The sequence below is a fragment of the Chrysemys picta genome, chromosome 3, assembly GCF_011386835.1.
Source record: "Chrysemys picta bellii isolate R12L10 chromosome 3, ASM1138683v2, whole genome shotgun sequence".
In the NCBI taxonomy this organism is placed as follows: Eukaryota; Metazoa; Chordata; order Testudines; family Emydidae; genus Chrysemys; species Chrysemys picta.
This window is the reverse complement of record NC_088793.1, coordinates 205809219-205835734: the sequence shown is the minus strand read 5'-3', so window position 1 is coordinate 205835734 and position 26516 is coordinate 205809219. Positions and strand designations below refer to the sequence as shown.

At 40.1% G+C, this 26516-nt stretch overlaps 1 protein-coding gene across 1 annotated transcript in view; it reads right to left on the bottom strand.

Moving 5' to 3' along the window:
* The window catches only part of SOS1 (SOS Ras/Rac guanine nucleotide exchange factor 1), an 85381-nt gene that overhangs the window by 43934 nt on the left and 14931 nt on the right, over nucleotides 1-26516 (bottom strand). The window contains exons 2-8 of the mRNA XM_005311266.5: nucleotides 20370-20495; nucleotides 17357-17488; nucleotides 15145-15309; nucleotides 12710-12919; nucleotides 10560-10703; nucleotides 9593-9703; nucleotides 9401-9499 (exon numbers count right to left, since the gene is read on the bottom strand). Of these exons, the coding sequence (XP_005311323.1) occupies nucleotides 9401-9499; nucleotides 9593-9703; nucleotides 10560-10703; nucleotides 12710-12919; nucleotides 15145-15309; nucleotides 17357-17488; nucleotides 20370-20495 (987 nt within the window). The remainder of the gene's footprint in view (nucleotides 1-9400; nucleotides 9500-9592; nucleotides 9704-10559; nucleotides 10704-12709; nucleotides 12920-15144; nucleotides 15310-17356; nucleotides 17489-20369; nucleotides 20496-26516) is intronic.

The window sequence follows — 26516 nt, the reverse complement described above, 5'->3', positions numbered from 1 at the left end:
CCTCTGATACTTGACACCATGCAAGGCACTGCATTTAGCCGTATGGAATGGAAATCTATCAACCTCATGAAGAACTAACCTCGTTATCTCCACACTGATATATACCTGCCTCTGGAGATTTCCATTACTTGCATCTGAAGAAGTGAGGTTCTTACCCACGAAAGCTTATGCTCCCAGTACTTCTGTTAGTCTCAAAGGTGCCACAGGACCCTCTGTTGCTTTTTACAGATTCAGACTAACACGGCTACCCCTCTGATACTTGACACCATGCAAGGCACTGCATTTAGCCGTATGGAATGGAAATCTATCAACCTCATGAAGAACTAACCTCGTTATCTCCACACTGATATATACCTGCCTCTGGAGATTTCCATTACTTGCATCTGAAGAAGTGAGGTTCTTACCCACGAAAGCTTATGCTCCCAGTACTTCTGTTAGTCTCAAAGGTGCCACAGGACCCTCTGTTGCTTTTTACAGATTCAGACTAACACGGCTACCCCTCTGATACTTGACACCATGCAAGGCACTGCATTTAGCCGTATGGAATGGAAATCTATCAACCTCATGAAGAACTAACCTCGTTATCTCCACACTGATATATACCTGCCTCTGGAGATTTCCATTACTTGCATCTGAAGAAGTGAGGTTCTTACCCACGAAAGCTTATGCTCCCAGTACTTCTGTTAGTCTCAAAGGTGCCACAGGACCCTCTGTTGCTTTTTACAGATTCAGACTAACACGGCTACCCCTCTGATACTTGACACCATGCAAGGCACTGCATTTAGCCGTATGGAATGGAAATCTATCAACCTCATGAAGAACTAACCTCGTTATCTCCACACTGATATATACCTGCCTCTGGAGATTTCCATTACTTGCATCTGAAGAAGTGAGGTTCTTACCCACGAAAGCTTATGCTCCCAGTACTTCTGTTAGTCTCAAAGGTGCCACAGGACCCTCTGTTGCTTTTTACAGATTCAGACTAACACGGCTACCCCTCTGATACTTGACACCATGCAAGGCACTGCATTTAGCCGTATGGAATGGAAATCTATCAACCTCATGAAGAACTAACCTCGTTATCTCCACACTGATATATACCTGCCTCTGGAGATTTCCATTACTTGCATCTGAAGAAGTGAGGTTCTTACCCACGAAAGCTTATGCTCCCAGTACTTCTGTTAGTCTCAAAGGTGCCACAGGACCCTCTGTTGCTTTTTACAGATTCAGACTAACACGGCTACCCCTCTGATACTTGACACCATGCAAGGCACTGCATTTAGCCGTATGGAATGGAAATCTATCAACCTCATGAAGAACTAACCTCGTTATCTCCACACTGATATATACCTGCCTCTGGAGATTTCCATTACTTGCATCTGAAGAAGTGAGGTTCTTACCCACGAAAGCTTATGCTCCCAGTACTTCTGTTAGTCTCAAAGGTGCCACAGGACCCTCTGTTGCTTTTTACAGATTCAGACTAACACGGCTACCCCTCTGATACTTGACACCATGCAAGGCACTGCATTTAGCCGTATGGAATGGAAATCTATCAACCTCATGAAGAACTAACCTCGTTATCTCCACACTGATATATACCTGCCTCTGGAGATTTCCATTACTTGCATCTGAAGAAGTGAGGTTCTTACCCACGAAAGCTTATGCTCCCAGTACTTCTGTTAGTCTCAAAGGTGCCACAGGACCCTCTGTTGCTTTTTACAGATTCAGACTAACACGGCTACCCCTCTGATACTTGACACCATGCAAGGCACTGCATTTAGCCGTATGGAATGGAAATCTATCAACCTCATGAAGAACTAACCTCGTTATCTCCACACTGATATATACCTGCCTCTGGAGATTTCCATTACTTGCATCTGAAGAAGTGAGGTTCTTACCCACGAAAGCTTATGCTCCCAGTACTTCTGTTAGTCTCAAAGGTGCCACAGGACCCTCTGTTGCTTTTTACAGATTCAGACTAACACGGCTACCCCTCTGATACTTGACACCATGCAAGGCACTGCATTTAGCCGTATGGAATGGAAATCTATCAACCTCATGAAGAACTAACCTCGTTATCTCCACACTGATATATACCTGCCTCTGGAGATTTCCATTACTTGCATCTGAAGAAGTGAGGTTCTTACCCACGAAAGCTTATGCTCCCAGTACTTCTGTTAGTCTCAAAGGTGCCACAGGACCCTCTGTTGCTTTTTACAGATTCAGACTAACACGGCTACCCCTCTGATCCTATTTCTAAGTTGATTATATATCTTTCCAGATGTCTTCATTGGGGAGACCGTTTAAAATGTTGGCAGAGCCACATTTTCTGTAAATTCAAAAGAGTGTTATACAGCCCTGTCATGCTGCTGTAGTTGGGGTGATGGGAGAAACCATTCTGATAACAGGACATTCCACGTATTGGAAGCTAAATGTACATTTTTATTATATACATACATACATACAAACAAACAAGCTACGTTAAAAGAACACTTAGGTTTCCAGTCAAGCATCCGTAAATTAGGAAATACTAGATTTAGGGTTGTCTGTGCAAGCTAAGTTCTGCCTCTCTTGTGCATCTTTCCTGTGCACTGAACGAGGCAGAGTACTGTGGAAAAGATAGCATATGATCATGCAGATAAAGACTACCATAATGCACATGCACAAGGGGTCAAATTAAGGTTGCACAGGCAACCAAAGCTGACATTTCCTAACTTTCAAGTGCTTGACTTTGCAACCTAAATAATTATCTTTAATTTAGGTTTTTTTCCTACATAATTTCCTAAGTTTTTAGTTAAGAAGGAAAAAGGTAATATAATTTGTTTTTATGTGCAACTGTAACAAGCCCCTATCATGCAGTGTTTAACCCTGAGCCTTTCAGCAGTGAAGCACAGACTGCAACCCCTTGAACTACAGAATTAACTTCATTAACATGCAGCAGCAAAAGGTGGTTATTCAGGGTGGATCTACCTGCTTGGGGAGTGGTTGAAGGGATAGCCCAGCTGGTCTGGCTTTCCCATCCCCCTGAAATTGAGGGAGCTCCTGCTGCTCATGGTGCCCCTAGAAAAGGACCCAGGAAGTGGGTCACTGGGGATGTTTGCTGAATCTGTGGGTGGGTGAGGGGGAAGGTAGAGCCCAGCCTGGTTCCCACCTCATGGGACACTGGGACCATGAGCCATGTCCAGGTATGGGGACCTCAGCTCTTCACCTTCCCCTCTCCAGCTGCTTTAACAGCTCCTAGGAGTTCCCAGAATGTCTGCTGTTGTAATAGCAGCAACAGCATGAGCCTGGCATGAGCTACGAGCATGCTGCCAACATTTTCCTGAGGAACGCAAGCAAAAGAAGGCATTTTCTACACAGCCTGTAACCCAGCAAAAGCTAAACACAATTTCATGGGACAAAGAAAAGGCACTTCCCTAGCCTAATGGCATGCCCTCATGTCAAACATCAAAAGTTCACCTCAAACAATAGAAAGGTCTTGAGAGTTCTTTATAGAGGAAAGTGTTAGGCAATGTAAGCATAAGGTTCATTACCAATTCCCCCTGTAATAACTTCGGTCTGGTCTACACCTAAAAATTAGATCAACCTAGATTGACATTGCCTGGGGCTGTGAAAAATTTTGTGCCCTGGGCAATACAGTTAGGTCAAGCTAAGCCCCGCTGTAGATACATCTAGGTTGACAGAAGAATTCTTCTATTGACTTAGCCACTGCCTCTCAAAGGGGTGCATTTAATATCGCAAAAAAACAAAACCAAAAACAAAACACACCCACATCCTTCCATCAATGTAGTAAGTATCTAGCTATGCCACTGTAGTGTTTGTAGTGTACACATTCCTTCGGTGATTTTTCAGGCTTATCACAGTACTAAATTTTGTATTCTTCACAATACTGCAAACATAATTCACTCAATCTTTTTTGTACTGTTTACTTAAACATATTAAGAAATCTTACTAGAATTATACAACAATTGAGGTGATCTTGCAGAATAAGACACCATGGGAAAGAAATTCAAGTTCTGACAAGCAGCCAATTCTGGCCCATTTTAGTTTGCTAAGAACCTGAAAAAAACACAAAACCAAAAACAAACAAAACTATCCTTTTCAGCACCTGCCACATTTACCACTACCAGCATTCTGCTTTCCACAATGTGACTAGACAAAAAGACATGTTACAAATGCTCTCTGAAACAATGTCCTTTGTACAGTGGAGTCGCATCATAGGTGCATTTAACTTGCGCCATTTTAATTATACACACTCAGCAAAACAAACCAAAAAAAAAAAAAAGAGAAAATCAACAATTTTAATTCTGTACCTGTAGTGCGGGCGATTCTGCCTGCCATTCCACTCGATGAGCGTTTGACTATACGCGATTTTCACCTTACACACTGACTTCAGAACCTAACCCCAGCGTAAGATGCGACTCCCCTGTACTCTTACCAGTGAGTATACTAGACTCTATACCAGGGTGGCCAACCTGAGCCTGAGAAGGGGCCAGAATTTACCAATGTGCATTGCCAAAGAGCCGCCGATCAGCACCTCCCCCTTCATCCCCGCATCTCCAGCTGTTTTGTGGCATGCAGGAGACTCTGGGAGGGAGAGGGAGGGCACAGCAGGCTTGGTGGGGGGGGGGGGGGGGGGGGTGAAGTGGGGGCAGGGCCTGTGGCAGAGCCAGGGGTTGAGCAGTGAAAACCCCATGGCCCATTGGAAAATTGGCACCTGTAGCTCCAGCCCCGGAGTTGGTGCCTATACAAGGAGCCACATATTAACTTCTGAAGAGCCGCATGTGCCTCCGGAGGTTGGCCACCCCTGATCTACAGAGATAGAAAGCTGAATTTCAATATAGAAAGTTAACGTGAACTGTCAGTTTCAGATTAAATATTAAATAGAATACATAATTACATTTTAATCAAGAGAATTATTGGGTTATTGCAGTAATCACTGAAGGCATATTACTTCAGTTCACAAGAACAATTTTACACTGATCTAATAAAATTCAAAGCCAATAAAGAAGTACATCTACTGCATATACTTTATTTCCTGATATATCCGCTCTTTATTTCCTGACAGACTATCCTGTGTCTGTTGTATAGTTATTTTACTTCTTTACATCCATTCTCTTATTAATAGGTAGTAAGTGGAAATCCATTCTCCCCTCCAATTAGTATTTAAGTATTTTTATATTACGTGTGCGTGTATAAAAATGTCATCTAAGTATTTTTATTTTGAAATATAATAATATGCATAAGAGCCTATAAACATACAGAAAGCAGCAAGATAGACGATATAAATTACCTGATGTAAAGAAAACCTCAGCAACAAGTTTCAAGAAATATGTTGTACATAAATCATGAGAATTAGGCATGAAGCCTTGACATATTTATTTAAAAGAGGCAACAAACACTATCGTAGCTTCTACCTCCTTACAAACTAATGACCTAACAATGACAGTGTTATATTGAATGCAAGAGCTTATGGACAAACTTTCATCACAATGTCACAACCATTAAAATGATGATCTAGAGAGACAGAATTCTGTAAAATTTTTCAGCACCGATTGTCAACGTTGATTCCTCAGCCATTTCCAAATTAAAACCAGAATCATTCCCTTCCCTATACAACAGATAGTTGTATGGGCGCAGCATAAATATACAAATAGCGTAACTGATACAATTCCACAGTTGTATGCCAGCAGAGCTCCAGCAGCATGTAATAAATTTAATACTTTCATTCTGGAAAAGGAAAAAAGTAACATTCCTACCTTTGATGCCCTTGTTGCATCACAAGGATTTAAACACGACTTAAGACAGTGCAAGAGATCAGGAAAAATTATTTGAAATTAAGATGATGTTTCCACATTGACTAAAAACTAAGTTACAACTCTGCAAAGACTGGAGAATCATTTTAAGATGAAATTCAGATATTAAACAAGGCTTTGGGAATGGATCTTTGGGATCTGTCCTTCATTTCTAGTGATACTAGAAGAGATCAACTGAAGTGATTGTGAATTGAGAGTATACCGGACAATCGACCAATTACACAGGTACATGTAAAATTCCAACAACTACAGATATTTGCGAAAACACAGCAATTCCCATCAAGTCACAAAACTTAAGTTTACACACATTACTAATAGAGATTAGCAAGATTTTTTTCAGGCAAGGAATATCCAATATTGCACTCCCTGTATCAGAACACTTGCAGTATTATATACATTAGAACTTAAACCAACTGAAGTTACTGAAGCTTTAGAATGCATGATAGAGAAGATACTTATCTCAGAGACTATACATACTACTCTTTCACATATTGTGGTCTTCTGTGCAGGGAAGATTTGCAAATTGCTCTAAGCAAAAGGAAATTTTCAGGTGAGTTTTCCTAAAAGTTATCTTACAAAAAGACAACTAGCAGTACAAAAGTATTATGCATCTACCCTAACCAAGACAGAGATATGGTACCCTACATCTATAAATCTTATAAACTGTTTCCTTTGACAACATGACAGAACTGTTTATGGACAGTATTATGCAGCTCCACCTTTTATAGCACCATTCACATGAATACAAGCCAACTCTGTCTCCTTTAATTTTATATTAACTACTTACAGCAAACAGGAATTCTTCACAAACAATTGATTCTTGTACCTTTCCCACACACCCACAACTCCCCTTGCAGCTTGGGGGCTTGCCTTGCCGATGTCACTGCCACTAGAAAAGCTACCTTCCATGATGGTGAGACAGGGAGTACGAGAGCAAAGGCTCAAAGGGCGGGCTTGTGAGCCTGCTACATCGCTCCCCCAGAGCTTGGGCCCAAGATCCCAATGTGGGTGAAGACTGCTCACACCCAGTCTTATCCTTTCCCTTGTGGGAGGATGGAGACCAGCCTCGTCCCGACTTCTTGGGCTTCGTGGTGGGAGCCATGGATGGGGACTGGTACTGGCTAGTGGACGGTCCCGGTGGGGTGCTACGCAGCAAGGTCACGGTACTCGGTGCCAAGTCAGAGCATTGCTCCAGTGCCGGGGTGCTGGTCGACTCTATAAGGAGCGCTCTTAAATGGATATCACGCTCCTTCTTAGTTCTTGGCTTGAAGGACTTACAAATTTTGCACTTCTCACTAATACATCCTTTGCCCAAGCAACACAGATAACTGCTATGTGGATCACTAACGGGCATGGGCCTCTTGCAGCGATCACAGAGCTTAAAGCCCAGGGATCGGGGCATGCCCCGTCCTGAGGCAAAGTCCCGTTCGGAACCTACAAAGTCTCTAACTATAGCTAAGGGATTTATAAACATTAAAAAAAACTATATACAGTATAAACAGGAAATAACTAGTTCGTATGAACGAGCAGCTACAGCTCTAACTGAAGCATCATCAGTTCCAGCACCATCACTGGCGGCAAGAAGGACCGAGGGTGTGTGTGTGTGTGTGTGGGTGGGGGGGGGAAGGAGAGAACTGGCAGCGTCCTATATATCGCGGCATGTACGCACCACTCCAGGGGGCGCCGCAGTCGGTCCCATATGGATACTGCTGAGGGGAAAGCTTCCAGCACCAGTGCATGTGACGAGCACACACGCCTAAGTTGAATGACATGAGCAATCACTCGAAGAAGAATGGATAATATTTGTATATTCCTGATGTACTGTCCATCAGATTTCAATTCTCTTCAGTTTTTTTTAAATGTGATAACTGTAATGCACCTGTGCTTTGAACTATAACTGTCACTGTGTACAAGTTATGTTTTTTTTTTTTTTTGCTCATCTATATATTCAACAAGAAATTGCAAGAGATTCTTTTCAACAGCTATCTTCAAATCACACAGAAGTCAAACTGGCAGATGGATGTTTAAAACCAAAGCACAGGTATTCCATAAAAGATGCAATATAGCCTCAAGACATTGCTAGTGCAATTTGCTTAAATGCTCTGACTATGAGAATTATGAAAAATAAATGTTGTTCATTATGTAAAGTATCACTTGTACTAGTTGACATCTGTGGCTAAAAGAAGATATGAACATGAAACACTATTTGTGGCAATCAAACTTTTCGTTACCGAGACTAATTTGTCTGCAACCATTGTAATCCTGGACTCTAATTCGTGTAATATAATCTTTTATATTTCAGATAATTCAGTGTTCTTTACAGTTAAGTGTATATAAAAATGCTGGGTCTTCATTCGGTTTCATGTTTTAATAAAGAAACTATTTGATGTGATCTTCCCTTCCCCCCCCATAAAAATTTGAGTTAGAATATTGTCATGTATAACCAAAATTATAAGCAACTCAAATCTTTTGACACTGAGCTTCCAGAACACAATATGTTGTTGCCAACCAAGAGACTGAGGATTTTTTCCATTCTCATTTGAATTTCTCCAGGATGTCATATTTTTTTTCTGAGAGAGCAATTCCCCCCCCGCCCCCCCCACTCTAAAAATTCCCTCTAAAGTAAAATTTAATTTTGGGAGAAACAACTTAAGCAAAGTATTCTATTTGTTAAGATTATTGTTTAATAAAGATGCCTGATTTGTTAAATCAAAAGACTTGGCCCCTTTACTTTGTACTGTTCAGTTACAGTACTTTAAAATTATAAGATCTTTACAATTCAACCACTGATAGTCCATCACATCACACAAAACACCCAGGAAAAAACCTGATTAAGGAAGATGACTCACCTGTAACCTAAATTCTTCAAGATGAATGCTGCACATTCCCACTTATGGGATACACCAACAGTGCAGTCTGGATGCACTGACAATACACCTCAGGATCCAAGCTGCATCATCAGTACATACCATGAGTGAGAATGTGCAGAGGCTACTCAAAGGAGCAAAAAAAGTTAACGTTGAAAGAGAATTTCACTGGAGTTCTGTTCTCACCCAGAAACCAGAGTTACAATTACTTTAAAAAAAAAAAAAAAATCTCATCAACTTTAGAAAACTCCAGATATACATGTTTTTTTTTTTTTCAGGTTTTCCAGTTAAGAAATGCGACCACATTTCCACTGATCATTACCGTCTTACATTGTTCACCCAGGCTTAGCTTTATTCCTAAAATATAAACAAAATAACTAGGAAGTAAAATTCCTTTTTCTATTTGAGGGATCCATTTTCAATACACCAAAACAATATCATTACAATATTACTCAATACCAAAAAAACCCCAGATGTTCGTTGCTACACAATATAGATAAAAATATGGACTCGTATTCGTTACATACACAAATCTACAATGGCACAGAATTTACATTTTATTACACCAGATTCATCATTCCATTTCTATTATTAAAAAATTCTGTTAGTCTACTAAGATGCCTTACTGAGAATATAGATAGTTCTGATATAACTAAAATTGAGAAATGCTAATATGAAACAAAACATTTTAGATGAACAATATAATTTTTTACTTACCTTTAAAAGTTCAAAATAGTGAAGACAGTGATAAACGGGAGCAAGCAGCAGCCTCGGTAGAACATATTGAACAGCTTCTTTAAAACCTTCTCCTATTGACTGGAAACAAAAATGGTCTTAATCTTAAAACAATAGATGTGTTGTTGTAACACAATGGTATATTCTTAAAAACATTAAAAAAAGATAGTGTACCTGTAAATAGAATGCTGCTCCAGGCTTTGATAACTGACTAAGAAAGTGATCATGAAAAGCAGGTCGCAAAATATCTTGAGCGTATGATTCATATGGATCAAATGCCAGTTCCTAAGAAGGAATACAAAGTAAATTTTTAAAATAGGTTAGTATAAAAGCTTCAGGTTATTGGTAAAAATATGAAGTATATTACACAGGAGAAAACTTTACCTATAATTTTATCAGTAAGCAATTTATAAAAATTTAGGCCCCAATCCTGAGAAGATTTAGGCACATGCTTAACCTCATGCATTTAGTTATCAGTGTGTAAAGTTAAACTCATGCTCAAGTCTTTGCAGAAACAGGGTCTCAGACACACCCATTTTGATTTCAGTCTCTAAAGGCCAAGTTTGATACTTCTAAACCTTAAAGCTCTTGTTCATTTCATTTCTGCCAGCACCTTGTCCCTCCACCTGCATGCACTGGCAATAAGGAGGAATTCTGATAGTTGGGTGCCACTCTTCCCTTATATAGTCTCTGGGCCTGAAAATTTGGTGGCATGAGGGGATGCTCATGCAGCGCGAATGGTCAAAGCCCTTCAAAAATGTCCCAAAGACCTGTGCAACCAAGGGGCAAATCCCTTAGCAGGGAACCCCCCCTCCAAAAACTGCCAACACACACTTTGGAATTATGAGTGGAAGAAACTGGTCCCACAGCCTTTTTGTGACACGAACTAGTCTGCAGTCTCAGAATCAAGGGTAGGTCAGCAGGTTAAATCTTGAGCGCCCGGGAAAATCTGCCCTGTGATGACTGTTTCTTTGAAGAAAGTAGATGTCAATGTAGGCAGCCAAGACAGTTGAAACAAAGACATACTGAACTACCAAAACACATTTTTTCCCCCAATTACTCCAGTTATCTAGTACATACAAGGTGTATAACAAAAATAAAATATATATTATAAAAAACAAACTTTACTGTTCTTACTTACCTCTGCTAGGTCTTCAAAACAACTGCCGACTAAAGGGTGGGGACTGCCTTCATCAGTCATTTCTACGGTGTCTTCAATGTGGCCCAATAGCTTCACACTAAGTTCGTGAATATCTGATATACGACTAAATATATTTTCCACATCCTGAAGGAAGAAATGGAACCATCAGACAATAAATATCAATGGTGAATAAGAAAGAGAAATTAAATCCGTAAGACAAAATATATGGCACACAAAGCAAGCTACTTAATCAGTTATAATATTGAACAAACACTGATTAGTTTCTCAGCTAAAGCAAGGTTATAAATATTGTAGGTAACGGACAGGTGATTAATTACTGACTCTTCTCCCATTATTTTTCTTCCAAACATGAAACAGAGAACTTAAGTTACTCATCTTAACCTGAAGTTAGCAAATAGGGCTATTTCTTTCATAGAATCAAACTCTTTAGTGTTTCCCACAAGTGTTGCCTTTTGGTTTCCATTTCAAAATTTGAATTAAGAATAGTAATGACCCACATGTTAACCTGCCCTATGCAGCATACACAGTATTACACACAAATCATACCACCATGCAATTGCCCAATTTGTGTTCTGAACCCACTGGTGAAACCCAAAGTCTAGCAGAGAATAAAGATGAACCTGGGGAGAGGTGACCCAAACTTTTCAGCTTTTTTACTCTTAAGTAATCCAGTTTTCAGCAGTTCAGGATCTACTACACATACCCAACTTTGTACACTATGAGTAAAATCCTGGCCCCAATGAAGTCAATGGCAGAACTGCCACTGACTTCAGTGGAGTCAGAATTTCACCCTACAGCTCAGTACCCTTATAGAAAGAATGGGTGGAGGAAAGATTTAGCAGAAGCAGAAAAACAGTTCAACTACATAAAGCTCTAGCATGCAGAGAGAGATCTCATGTAGCTAAGAAAGTGCATGGCACTGACAGGAAAACAGAAATTCCAATTCCCATACCATGACAGACTACTGGCCTATGTAATACAAAATTGCAAAAACAGGCAGCACTTGCTGTTCCAAAAAAATTGCAAACTCTGCACACCTCAAACTTCTACCCAGTAATGCACTTAGCCAATGATGCAATTTTATTTAATTATGCAATGCCAAACAAAGAGGAAGAATATTCTTCTGGTTCCTCAAACATGGTCAGTTTATGACCTGAAGCATAAGTTTTGATCATCCTCAACGGTCTTAAATCTTTGCATTTATGTAGAATCTTTCATAAGAGGCTCTTAAGTGTTTTACAAACAAACACTTTCCCCTTCTACTTACAAAGATCAATAAATATTTTTATTCTTTCCCACACACTTAAAAAATATATATATAAATATAAAAGGAACCTGAGGAACAAAGGTTAAGTTACTTGCAGAACGTCACACAACCCAGTGGCAGAGTAAGTGACCCGGGGTCCCAATTTTAAGTCCTTGAATATCTCCACAATACTGCCCCTGTTTATATTTTCAAGGCACTTCAGCACCTACATAGTGATAGGTCTTAATATGCATTTCAATGTTGTTGTTTTTGCTTTTTAAAATGCAGTCTATAGCGGTACAAGTGGGTTGAGAAATGGTACAGGAGAAACTTCCTTCAACCCCCATAATGTCAGTACAATAGTTCCCAATGCACTAAATTGGCTTTCTAGGATGCCAGAGAAGTGCAAGGGGAATATAATGAGGCATGGTATAGGACACTCAGCCCACCCTGCTCTACAATTCTATATTCTGGGTTCTAGACTTCTGGGCTGGGAGGGAGGAAAACATCCTCCTAATCCCTTATCATTTATTTCAGGATGAGCTATAATACGTTCCCATGCTGCCTCTCCTTTCTTATCTACATTTCAATCCTTACACCATGTGTGCATGCACACACCCCTTGTCTCAGCCTGTTCTTTCAGGGCTGCCTTTGTAGGTGAGCGGCAGCATCAAAATAAGAACATCTGCTACTGTATTTTGTTTGTTCACCAACAGTTCTAGGCTGGAGCAACAAGTGTTGAGAAACAGATGGCTTTCTGATAGTTCTTCCTATACTATAGGAATGTTACACTGGACAAAAGTTAGGTCCCAGAAATTCTCACCTATATTAATGCAAACGTAAGTTTGATATGCATCAGTTGTAACATCTATATAATACTTACATGAGCTGAAAACAATTTGGAGTTGGAGACAAAAGGCTCTCTAAAAACTTTTATAATGAGATTTAGTTCCCTTATGTACTGTCGAACCTCTGCCATAAATGACTTGACTAGATCATAATAGGTTTGTTCCCCTGACGTGGAGGGTTCCTCATCAGATAAAGTTAGTGCACTTATATCTTCTACATCTTGATGGAACATATCCATCAACACCTGTGTAAATGAAATCGGAGAAAGTTAGCGGTTTCCTTAAATATACACAAAAATTAGATACAAAAGTTACCAACGGGAGGGGAAATAAGTTGTTATAAAAGATCTAGTTGAATACTATTAATGGGAGGCTTTGTATGTTGTCTTAAGATTGGTTAAATATATTTGGTAAAAAGGAAATTGAATTAAGAAGCAGCAATTCAAAAAACTAACTATGTATCATCCTAATTTAACTCAGAGCTACAAGAAAGAGCTGACTGGCAGTTTTGGTTGTTTTACACTTTATATCCCATACGGAAGAAGGGCGCCAGGTTCATGCACATGAGGCGCACACACCTACAAGTGGGATCCACGTGGACAAATGCTTGGAAATATGCAATTTGGTTAATTTGTCTGTCCTCCATATGGGGTTCGGAGGAAGCAGAAAGAAGGAAATATAGCTTATATTATTTGAGACTGATCATACTTAAGATGCTTATGGACAGAAGGTAAGGATTACATTACATAAAGGGACAGCCTACAAGGCATGTGAAGGTACTTGAGGGAATACTGGACTAATGCATACCTATGACAGAGCATAGGCAAGTGTTGACAGCTTTATAATGTCTCAGAGTTAACTGATAAGGCTGGGCTAAGTCTGGAAACACTGTATGGGCCATGTCTGCGTTTGATGTGGTGAGTAAGGCAAAGCCACAGAAGTCCCTCTCTAGCAGGTTGTTCCTTCAGAGCAAATACCAGGAGGTTGGATGTTTGCTTCAGAGCCTTTAAAAAACCTGGGAGGTTTCTGCTGTTTATGCATGGGGTTGTTGCAACTCTTCAGAAGTGTGACTGTAGTGTACGAGGCACCCTTACATCCAAACCCTGTTAAGGCCGGTTTCTTGGCCAATGCATTTTGCTAGTCCCACCAACAGCTGAAGGAGGCAGATGATTAGGAGAAAGAACCGAAGGAATCAGCATCATTACCACAATCATATGGCAGGTACCCAAACTTCTGCTGAATATCCACATACAGACATGTGTATCTACAAGCAGCAGTGGTGGAGACAGCTGCCCTATACCACTAAGCTCTGGTCTACACTCCAGAATAAAGTCAACATAAGACAGCATATGTTGACCTAATTATGTCAGTGTACACACTACAGCCTTGTCCCGACGTAAGTGCTCTACTACCCCGAGATAATAACTCCACCCCCATGAGAGGCACAGGGCTTATGCTGGTGCAGTTAGGGCGAAGCAATGTCTGTGTAAACACTGCAGGTTACTTACATTGGCTGTCATTCTTATCAATGTCAGGGCTCCATGCTGGAGCTGTGAAATTGACAAGAAAGCGTTCATAGCTTGGGCTGTCACTCCAGGTAGGGTGGGGGGCTCCAGCTAGAGCCTGGCTGTTCCCCCGGGGACTTACTGCAGTGGTTGTAAGTAAACCTAACATAGGTCAACTTAAGCTTGTAGTATGACATGCCCTAAGTGTCTTAACGGTCAGTAAGGTCTCACAAGGTACTTCCCCCATCTGTTTCTTCCTTAGCCTTAAAAGGAAAGCGAAGAGGGCGCAGTCAATACAAGGCTGAAGCAAGACAGGGGACTATTCACTGGAGAAACAAGAAACAAAATCCCCCAATGAGCTGATTAACACAAGTAATGCCAATAACAGACAGGGCAAACAATGAGAAGGGGACACAAGAAAAGGTTCCGTGGACTTAAATGAAACTAGAAGCTCTGACCTCTCTTGAGGGACTGATTCCAAGTTGTGTGGGGTTTTTTGTTTTGCTTTTTTGAAAGGGAAAAAATACAGATTGTTTGCCCTCTAATGTGTCAAAAGATTGAGACTAGGTGTCCAAGGCAGCTAGAATGCAGCAACGCTTGAGAACAGCCAAAGGGATTTGGCTCATCGACCACAGTCAGAAAGACAGTGTTCTGGAGCACTGGGGAATGCTGAGGTTGCATGAAGTGTCCCAAATAAAACTCTGCACCAATCCATCCCTAGGAATGCTTTACATTGAAATCACTGTTAGTCTCAAAATAGCAATAATTTTAGAAGTTAATGTACTGCTAGGGGGTTTCTATAGGAAAATGCATATCAAAATACTACATTACTATACATTTAAGAACTAAGAATAATATTCAACATGGAGATTTTGAGACTCTATTCAAGATCTGGTTAAAAACTTAATACTGCCAAAAAAAAAAAAAAATCCATTCCTTTGACACTTATGAACTATGCCACCTACCTTATCAGCACACATTGCCACTTTAATGTCTTGTTTTGTAATTTCATAATGTCTTATATTTCGTACGTAATTCCCAACCAGCTTTAAGATATCTGCAGAAATGTATTCTAATACTGCTACTATGTAAACAGATACTTGGTGGTCAATTTTATAACCTAAAACTTCCTAAAAGTAAAAAAAAAAAAACAGTGCATCATTAAATGTGTTATACAACCAGTCAAATAACTAATTTATGTATTTTAGAATAAACCTATGAAATCATATGTTTAGTGCAATAGTCATTAGACAGTCAACATCTATCCACCATTAGTACTAGCAATACTAAAATACATCTCTCTCTCTCTCTGTGTGTATAACAGGAATAACAGTGATATCACAAAAAGAACAGGAGTACTTGTGGCATCTTAGAGACTAACAAATTTATTAGAACATAAGCTTTTGTGGGCTACAGCCCACTTCTTCGGATGCTGTAGCCCACGAAAGCTTATGCTCTAATAAATTTGTTAGTCTCTAAGGTGCCACAAGTACTCCTGTTCTTTTTGCGGATACAGACTAACACGGCTGCTACTCTGAAACCAGTGATATCACAGGTAACACTGCATGGTTCATACTGACTTTGAAATGTTAAATGCTTGGTAGAGTTGTCATAACATGCAGTACAGTTCTAATTGACACAATCTAAAAGCACTGAATTCTCTTTATTACTCAGCTGGAATAAAACTATTGCAATTTTTGGCAGACAAGTATTTAGGGGTTTCTTTTTTTCAAAAACTGTTACTAACCTTTCAAGATGTGTTGCACATGTACATTCCTCTCTTGATGTGCGTGCACCCCAGGCAGAACACCAGACATTTTCCCCTCAGTGGTACTCATTTGGTGGGGCATGAGCACCCTCTGCTGGTGCCAGTAAAGGGCCCCAGCTGACCCTCAGCCCCCTCAGTTCCTTCTATCCAGAAAATCCGATGTAGAGGGGTAGGAGGGCAAGTTGTAGAACGGACATGTGCAACACATCTCATAGAACAAGAGTTACAAAAAAGTTAATAACTGTCCTTTTTCCTTTGAGTGACTGCCCATGTGCATTTCATTCTTGGTGAGTGTCAAGCAGTTAAATAGGTGGAGGGATCAGAGTTTATGTACCCATAGACTGCAGTACATCTCACCCAAATTTGGCATAATTTCTAAACTACTGGGTGATGGTGTAATGGGAGGAGAAAGTGTGCACTGATGACTAGGTTTCTGCTTTACAAATGTCCAGCATGGGGATCTGCGCTAGGAATGCCACTGAGGATGCCTGAGTTCTTGAGAAGCTTGCCCAGTGGTGAAGCACCCGTCAGAGGATAACAAACGCAGATGTTCACAGTTATCTAAGATGAAATTCTTTTTGAAGAGACTGAAAGATCTTTAATTCTGGCCACTATAGTCATGAACAGAAAACTTGGATGGGGTATAAATACAATTAGGAAAACCATGGTAAAAAATTTAGCCTGGCTTCACACTTTCTTTGTGCAAGGCTTAAAGTCCCTGCAAATCTGGCAACGCTCCCCAATAAGAGCTTCTCCGAGGCACTTAAAGCAACTTGAGTGTGGGTCACTCACGGGAATAGCCTTATTTCAGGAAGCACAGGGCTTGAAACCTGGTGACTGAGGCATCCCTTGGCATCGGGAATTAACTGAAACCCTCAGATGGGGTAAAATCCTAAGTGAACAAACACTAAACTATTTACAATAAAATTCAGTAGTCTGTGTTCTCTTGTGAGTATTTGCAAAAGCAAGAAGAGCCATTCCAGCGACTGTCACAGAAGGTAAGGTAAGGAGGAACTAAGGGAACTCAGGGTTGGCTAGGCCCTTTATACTGGTGCCAGCGGTTTGAGCTGCCCAGATGGGGATCATTGAGGAGGAAATTTCCGGTGGAATACACATATAGAATCACTCGAAGAACTTAAACTTCTGGGAAGTATAATCATAGTCCTAAATGTATTTAACAAGCATACAATTAACTGAAATAGAAACATTACAATGATGATGATGATGATACATGACATACACTAAAATCCAGATACTTAATAAGATTTGTTTTATTCCTTTTGAGTTACATTTCAGGCAATATACAGACAATGAATGAAAATGTCAACCTTAACATTATATAGTTCTGTAAAAGATAGGTTTGCCTAATTTTAAGTAGCAAGGTAATCAATTATGATTTCAATACTTACTTTTAACAAAGGATGGATTTTTTCTACTGGGAGAGATAATGGATTTCTTCGTTTCCTCTTTTCAATAGCAGACTGGGCATCAGCTATTGCCCACTTATCAATAGGATGGGGAAAACTTTTTTGAACACGATCCTTAGGAGACAGAAAACAAGCACTAAGGGCTCAGTGAATAATCTGAATGTATTCAACAAGTACTATACTTGTTTAGATAGAGACTTCACTGTTGCAGATTAAAAGCAATTCCTTAAAAGGAATAATTTATTTTGATGCAACAGTGTTTTAATGTACAGATAGAAACTAAAGTTATACCAAAAACTGTACAGCGATACATACCCTAAATGTTGTACACTAAATATATGTTGCATACAAAAAACTACATTCAAAGAACATTAAGGTTGCAAAGTTAAGCACTCAATTAGGAAACACTCACAGGTGTGTTGTGAAGTTAAGTTTATTAATGTATGTGAAGCCCTCAGATGCTACAGTGATGAGTGCCATAGAAAAGATCTCAAGGAAATTAATAATTCTGTCTTCAAAGCAGGGTTTGAATAGTGTGCAGTGACTAAGACACAGAGCCACACGTTGCATAATAAAAGGTTAAAATAAAATACTGAGTAGCTGTTCTTTCTGTGAGCACAGTCCATCCTGTGCACTGAGTAAGGCAGTGGTCCTGTGGAAAAAAATAGTTTGTCATCATGTAATTAAAGACCATAATTATACACACACAACTAGGGAGCCAAATTAAGATTCATGGGCAAGCTTAAGTCTGGTGTTTCCAAATTGTTGAGTGGTTGACTTTGCAACCTTAATGTCCTATTAACATAGGGTTTTAATGTATAATTTTCTAGGTTTTTAAAAAAGCAAACTAAAAATCAGAAATTTCTTCATGTCAAACTATATCAACTCCAACAGGGTTCAATAAGGTTAGATCTACACCACAGACTTTTGCCACTTGAGCGAAGAGACTGCAAGCAGCAGAAGTCAATCTCTATGTAGGCCAGCCACTCAAGGGAGAGATGAGACACATTTTTGCCAGTGGGGCTCTCAGCTGTTTGGTGACAACAGAGGAATGTTCAGAATCAGAACCTGGAATAGAACTCAGGATTCCTTAGGTGATTGCCCTTTAATGGTTGCACATAGGGACTATTCACCCCTTCTTGTCAACTGTTGAGAAGAGCCCACCTTCCACCTTAATTGAATTGGCTTGTCAGCACTGATCCCCCACTGAGGCAACTCTCATTTTTTCATGTGCTATGTATTTATTATACCTGCCTCTGTATTTTCCACTCCATGCATCTAATGAAGTGGGTTTTAGCCCACAAAAGCATATGCCCAAATAAATTTGTTAGTCTATAAAGCGCCACAAGGACTCCCTTGTTGTTTTTGCTGATACAGACTAACACGGCTACCACTCTGAAACCTGTCAAAGGCTACTGTATCAGCTTTATAAATGTCATGTGATATCTTCCTGCGAGGGCTAGTGATGGTATTCATGGCTCAATGGGTGAGCTCAATAATGGTTCCAACAGGGAAATAAAGTCAGTGGGGAGTAATTAATACAAATCCCTAATGTAGGTAACAAGTCTGAGGAAGCTTCACCCATTAGGGAAATAGCATACGCTAGTCTGACCCAGTTCAAGAGTCATGGAAGACAAAGAACTGGAAATGGTATAAAGATTATGACAGTCCTGATTTGGAAAAAGGGACACTCTCTCTTGGTTAGAGTTTCACGTCAATTCTTGGATTGAGAGAGCGAGGTCCTGCAGAAATTGCCTGAACTACTTTAAGCTTACCAGGGTCTGTTGAAGATGGATGACTGGCTAATAAGCCAACCCCTGGAGAAAAGTTGTTTATTGTTTTTAAGATATGTTTTTTCTATAATGCATTTGTTCTGAATAAATAGCCACTGGTTAACTCTGCGATTGCCCCTCAGAGAGCAGGACTGCAGGTGCTGAACCAAAGTCAATCCTGCTGAGATATTCACAGTAAAATGCAGGGTTCCGCAGTGTAAGGCCGAGATCTAAAGGGAAAGAGTCACAGGACACAACCTGGAGAAAGTTGACAGCGAGAGGACTGAGACTCAAGTGGGGTGCTCTCAAGCAGGCCATGACAGGGTCTGAAGTGTAGTTATCTCCAGACTGGTGATAATATGTACTATATTTTGTACAGTGTGTACACATTTTAGTCAGATATACACACTATACAACATACAGTATTACTCTGGCACACAAAACTGACACTAGATATTAAAATACTAGATATGTTAGGAAGGACCTGGGACATAAAACCAGCTTTTGGTCTGCCACTGACAGACAGACACATAAGTACCATATTTCTCCCATGCACTTCACTTCCATAATGCCATGCACAGTAGAATCTCAGAGTTATGAACACCAGAGTTACAACCTGACCAGCCTATCACACATCTCATTTGGAAACAGATGTACACAATCAGGCAGCAGAGACAACAACAACAACAACAAAAAGTAAATACCATACGGTACTGTGTTAAACTACTAAAAACAAAGGGCAAGTTTAATAAAAAAGATTTGACAAGATAAGGAAACTGTTTCTGTGCTTGTTTCATTTCAATTAAGATAGTTAAAGGCTGCATTTTTTTCTGCACAGTAAAGTTTCAAAACTGTAATAAGTCAATGTTCAGTTGTAAAATTTTGAAAGATCATAACTCTGAACAAAATGTTATGGAACATTTCAGAGTTACGAACAACCTTCATTCTTGAGGTGTTTGTAACTCTGAGGTTCTACTGTATCCCTCATTAGAGAGACACTTGTAAGCATGAAAACTTCTCTCTCATATTAACAGAAGTTGGTCCAATAAAAGATACTGCTTCACCCACCATGTCTCTCTAATATCCTGGGACCAACAGATCTACAACAACACTGCATACATGTATTTCTCATGACATTTTAAAGTGCTAATTAAACAAACTATTCATCCACAGCATCCCAAATTAAAGCTCCAAAATACAGAACAGATAAACATTCTCTGTACCTCTACATCCAGAAAGCTTCTCGGCTGGGCTTGGCACAGCATATTCAACAACTGCAGAATTAACTCCTCAACATATTGTAAAGCATCTTCAGCTGAGGAAAGTTTAGGATGGACTTGCACCTGAACCTACATTGAACAGAAAATTGATTTAAACCTTACACACTTTCCCCGAGGACTCCATGCTTTATTTCCACAGAAGTTAACTTACAGTTAAAAGAATTTCAGGAGCATGACACCACAGACCTAAAAACTAAGAGAGCCAGAATTTTATGCGGCATAAATCAGCATAGCTCACAGATTGAAGTCAAAGAAACTATACCAATTTGTGCCAAATCTAACCCACAGTACTTAAGTGAACACATTTTGCAATACGCAACATTTGATGCTGACTTAGTTCTACTGCAATGTCTACAAGATATTGTCTGATAATGAGTGGGCTGTGACGCAGCTATGCATATACATATTTTTTTAAAATAAACATTGCATATTTTTCTCTCCCCCTCCCTTCATCTATTGCTTGCAGACTAAACTCTTTAGGCTGGAACAGTCTGTGTGTGTGTGTACAATGCTTAATGCAATGTGAGCTACCATAATGCAAATATTAAAATAATTTTTAAGGTACAGGCACTATATTTAAATAGTTTCACCTTTTTAGGAAAATTTAGCAATCTTGAAGCTTAATTTAATCAATTTGCCTAAAGAGTTTGGCTTTCACCGAAAGTAAGTTTCCTTTAGTGTTGTCTGAAGTTAAACTACCTTAAGTGCCAGTTGCACTGTTTTGAATACTTAATTATTCTGAACCAATCTCCAAAATAAAAATATTTACAATATATTACTTCATCGGCTCTGCATTCGGTAATGCTTCAAATTTTACAAATGTGAATGTTACACAGTAAAGGTAAAATTTAGATTTGTAGTTATAGCTGGGAATAAATTCCCAGTGGTTAAATATAGTGAAGATGCACTCCCCTCCCACCTGCTAAATTACAGATTTCATTTTCTGGAATACCTGTTTAGTAATTAAAAAGTACTACCTGAAACATGACTGCAATGTAATGTTTGCTTCCTACCCCTGTAGCTAACAAATAGCTTGGTTTTAACAGTTTAGGTGCACACAAAGTACAAAGTCTTAGGCTGTGTCTACATTACCACTTTCAGCGCTAAAACTCTGGTCCTTCAGGGGTATGAAAAAACACCTCCCTGAATGACAAAAGTTTTAGCGCTGAAAAGCGCCATTATAGACAGCACTTTATCGCTGGGAGACGCGCTGCTGGTGATAAAGCTACCACTGCTGGGTTTTTTTTGTTTTGTTTTTTAATATATTGCTGGGAGAGCTCTTCCCCAGCGATAAAGCACGTCTATGCTGCCATGTCACAGTGCTGCCACGGCCGTGCTGTAAGTTTGCCAGTGCAGACATACCCTTAGAAGTAATATATTTAAAAACACCTAAGAACATTGTTCTTAAGGGTATTCACCACAACTGTTAAAGTATTTGTGCCAAAGGAAGCTGATGGTATGACTATGAAGGTTGTTACCTAAGTAGCAAAACCATCAAATTTACTACCCTGCCACAACCAAAACTCCAAAACCCACTGTCAGTCACCCCAATCACCACAAGCCCCTAAGCTACCTTCCCTAAAATCATAAACCATCAATCTATCTAATCCGAATATCAACTCAACATGCCAACATTCAGTAAATGATTAAATTATGGAGGCATCATTAGCAGCTCCATAGTTAAGGCTGCATTCATATTTGCACTTACAGCAGGAATTAAATCTTATGAGAAAAAAAAGCATAAAATGTGCATGCATCATTCTGCCTCAGAAGCAGAAGCCTACTGAAGCACCCCATGAGGCTTCATGTTTGCGTACTGTTCTTTGTTATAGATCCTGCCTTTGAATTTGTTTAGTTTGCTAAAACTTTAATGAGAGTTGGTTTAGTTTGACAAATTATGTCCACACTTAGTGGGTCTTAAAGCACCTGTAGGAGTCATTGCTTTTTACCTTAAAATCCCTGGCAACTCTTGAAAAACAAATCTCTGTGCAAACTGACTGACCAGAGCATTTATTCTGGATCTGAAGCAAATTTGATTTTTGCCCAGCACCTCATTCTGAACAGCTTGTATGATATGGTTTTGGTGGCGCTTGTGAAACAGCAGGAAAGCTACTAGCCTATCAGGCAAAAATCGGGGACAGCTCAGTTTACTGCACTCTGTGATTACCATAGTATCATATGTTGTTAGTATTTGCATTACATAGAACCTAAACCTTCCAAGTGGGATTAGAGCACCACCGTAGTAGCTGCTGTACAAACTGAGTCCTAAAGAGCTCACAATCTAATTTAGGATGCAACAGTGGATAAACCAAAAATATAGGTTTAGCGAGGGAAGATAAGGAAAGCAGCAATGAGAATATGCATTAATGCAGGCTGGCACATGATTTCAAGACTTGTTAAACAGTAAAGCTTTTGATACTGTCTCACATGACCTTCTCATAAACAAACTAGGGAAATGCAACCTAGATGGAGCTACTATAAGGTGGGTGCAAAACTGGTTGGAAAACCGTTCCCAGAGAATAGTTATCTGTGGTTCACAGTCATGCTGGAAGGACATAATGAGTGGAAACCCGCAGGGATCAGTTCTGGGTCCAGTTCTGTTCAATATCTTCATCAATGATTTAGATAATGGGCTAGAGAGTACACTTAAAAAATTTGCAGATGATACCAAGCTGGGAGGGGTTGCAAGTGCTTTGGAGGATAAAATTAAAATTCAAAATGGTCTGGACATCCTGGAGAAATGGTCTGAAGTAAATACGATGAAATTCAATAAGGACAAATGCAAAGTACTCCACTTAGAAAGGAACAATCAGTTACACACATACAAAATGGGAAATAACTGCCTAGGAAGAAGTGCTGCAGAAAGGGATCTGAGGGTCACAGTGGACCACAAGCTAAATGAGTCAACAGTGTAACGCTGTTGCAAAAAAAGCAAACATCATTCTGGGATGTATTAGCAGGAGTGTTGTAAGCAAGACACAAGAAGTAATTCTTCCGCTTTACACTGCGTTGATAGGCCTCAACTGGAGTACTGTGTCCAGTTCTGGGCACCACATTTCAGGAAGGATGTGGACAAATTGGAGAGAATCCAGAGAAGAGCAACAAAAATGATTAAAGGTCTAGAAAACATGACCTATGAGAGAAGATTGAAAAAACTGGGTTTGTTTAGTCTGGAAAAGAGAAGACTGAGGGGGGACATGATAACAGTTTTCAAGTATGTAAAAGGGTGTTACAAGGAGGAGGGAGAAAAATTGTTGTTCTTAACCTCGGAGGACAGGACAAGAAGCAATGGGAGGTTCAGGTTGGACATTAGGAAAAACTTCCTAACTGCCAGGGTGGTTAAGCACTGGAATAAATTGCCTAGGGAGGCTGTGAAATCTCCATCATTGGAGATTTTTAAGAGCTGGTTAGACAAACACCAGTCATGGATGGTCTAAATCAGAGGTTCTCAAACGGTGGTCCACGGACATTCAGGTGGTCCGCGGATAGTTCCCTCTAAGGTGTGCGTCTGGGCAGCCTCACACAAGAGAATGAAGGGCCACCCACCTAACTAGTGGAGCCGCACAGGTGTGGCTCCACTAATTAGGTGCCTGGACCCTGGAGAAGACGCACATGTAAGGTGAGGTGGTGGCCTTGGGGGGAATAGGGAGTGGATGGGAGGGGACAGTGGGGTGAGAAGAGGGGGTGAGGGGAATTTGGGATGTGCAGGGCTGTGGTGGCCAGAGAAAGAAGCGACTTTCCCCAGCTCCAGAGCTGTGGCTGCCGGGGAGAGAGAGCCCTCCTTTCCAGCCTCAGCTTTGGGGCTGCTGTGGTAGGGGAGAGACCCCCTCCTTCACAGCTCCAGCTCGGGGGCTGTCGTAGCAGGGGAGAGAGGGCACATCCATCGCATTAGAAAGGCAAGACTACTGATATTAAAATGAGTTGTGTACTTTTATTTGTAGAACAAAAAATGTTAATTAAGTTTTTAATCAGATGAAAAGCAGCCGGGCCCATTGATTTGAATTCATTCAGATTAGTCAGAAGATCTCTGACACGTTCTTTATTTATCCCAATTTGTATCCCTTCCCCTTTATTGTCTATGGCAACTTCATTAGTTGCCCGGTCACATATTTTTTGTGAGAAGACTGAAGCAAAAGTTGGTATAGAGGAGCTCTGCCTTTCTATCATCTTCCATTGCCAATTGACCTTCTCCATTGAGCAGCGGACCCACACCATCATTGATCTTTCTTTTTTTGTCTGACATATTTGAAGAACCCCATCCTGTTGTCTTGAACATTTCTTGCCAGCTGTAACTCATTTGTTGCCTTAGCTTTCTTGATTTTGTCCCTACATGCTTGCACTATTCCCATGTAGACTTCCTTGGTGACATGCCCCTCCTATTTTGTATCCCTTTTGGTTTTTAGAGAGCTAAAAAGCTCCTTGTGCACCCACATTGGTCTCCTGTGGTTCTTCTCTTTCCTCTGCATCGGAATAGCTTGATGTTGGGCCTCTAGAATTCTATCTTAAGAAATGCCAGACCCCTTCGACTCTCTCTTTCTAATTGGTCTTTCCATCGGAACTTGCATACTATTTCTCCGAGTTGAAATCTGCCTTTCTGAAGTCAAGTGTCCTTGTTTTTGCTGTTCTCACACCCTCCTTTCCATGTAGGGTGACCAGGTGTCCTGATTTTATAGGGACAGTCCCGATTTTTGGGTCTTTTTCTTATATAGGCTCCTATTACACCCCACCCCCTGTCTGAATTTTTCACACTTGCTGTCTGGTCACCCTATTTCCATGGGAGCTTGAATTTTATCAGCTCATGATCACTTCCTCCCAAATTCCCAATCACCTTCACATTCACAAGTAATTCATCCCTGTTGATCAAAACCCGATCCAAAATGGATGACCCCCTACTTGTTTCCTCAATTTTCTGAATCAGAAAGCTGACCCCCACACATGCTAATAAATACATGAACTCAGAAGATGAAGTTAATGGTCTGTTTACTGAGTTCATATAAATAGCCAAACATCACACTCCAGTACCAAAGATCACTATTTATCTGAACACTTGACCACACCCTGAAATGACGCAAACTTGTTTGTTCTGAAATGCTTATCTTGATGAGATAAGGGAGACTTAAAACAACTGCTTAAATCTTTTACAAAGGCTTCAGAGAGTGCTAACTAGTCACGGAAGTTTCACATGCATTTTAGAAGTTTTAAAACTACAAATCCCTCACCCTCTCAGTTGCTCACCTTTCACTCCCATCTTGTGAAGTTACCACTTTACTAGTTCTTTAATCATAGTCTTCAAGGCAGATAAGCCCTGGATTTCTAATGCAAGATAAAGATTGGGGTGAGCTGAAAAAAATGTTCATACTTTGTTTTAGAATAAATCTACTCACAAGAGTGTTGTATGCAGCAGAAAAGCGAACAGGTATTTTGTGCTGTCTGGCTACAAATCTGGGAGTACAACTTGGTGCATACATTTGAGGTGGACAAGTTTATGGTTATGGCTGTCAGGTTATTGATCTATATAGCAGTGAGGTAGTGCAGAGGCATGTGATTGCTGTTATAAGGTGTCTGAGCTTCAAATTATGGAATTATATCATAAGAGACTATTTCTACACAGATAAGAGAAAGTTGAATGGACACATTCCTAACTAGGAAGATAATTTGTCAAAATTAGTATTCTTTCATCTCTTTTTATAACTTTAAATCATAAGTTATAATACATTCATAAAACGTAAGACAGAGCAAACATGGCAACATACAAAAGAACAAGGATTGTTTGGCTTTACCATACCTAAAAGCTTATTCCTAGACATGCCAATTTTAAATATTTATAGGCCAGTCACAAAATAGTTCAAATAAAGACTGAACTGATATGTTGGGGATTCAGTACTTAGAAGAAGAACTGAAAGAACATTCTGCTAGGGACAGGTGGACAACAGGATGGTGTGCTACCTTCCCAAAGCCAAGATGTGAGATGTCACTAAGATTGGATAGGCTTCTGTAGTCAACAGACAAGGATTGATTGGTGATAGTTCATATCCGCACTAATGACATTGCCTTGCAGATTTTACAGATAATAGATTACTTCAGGGAACT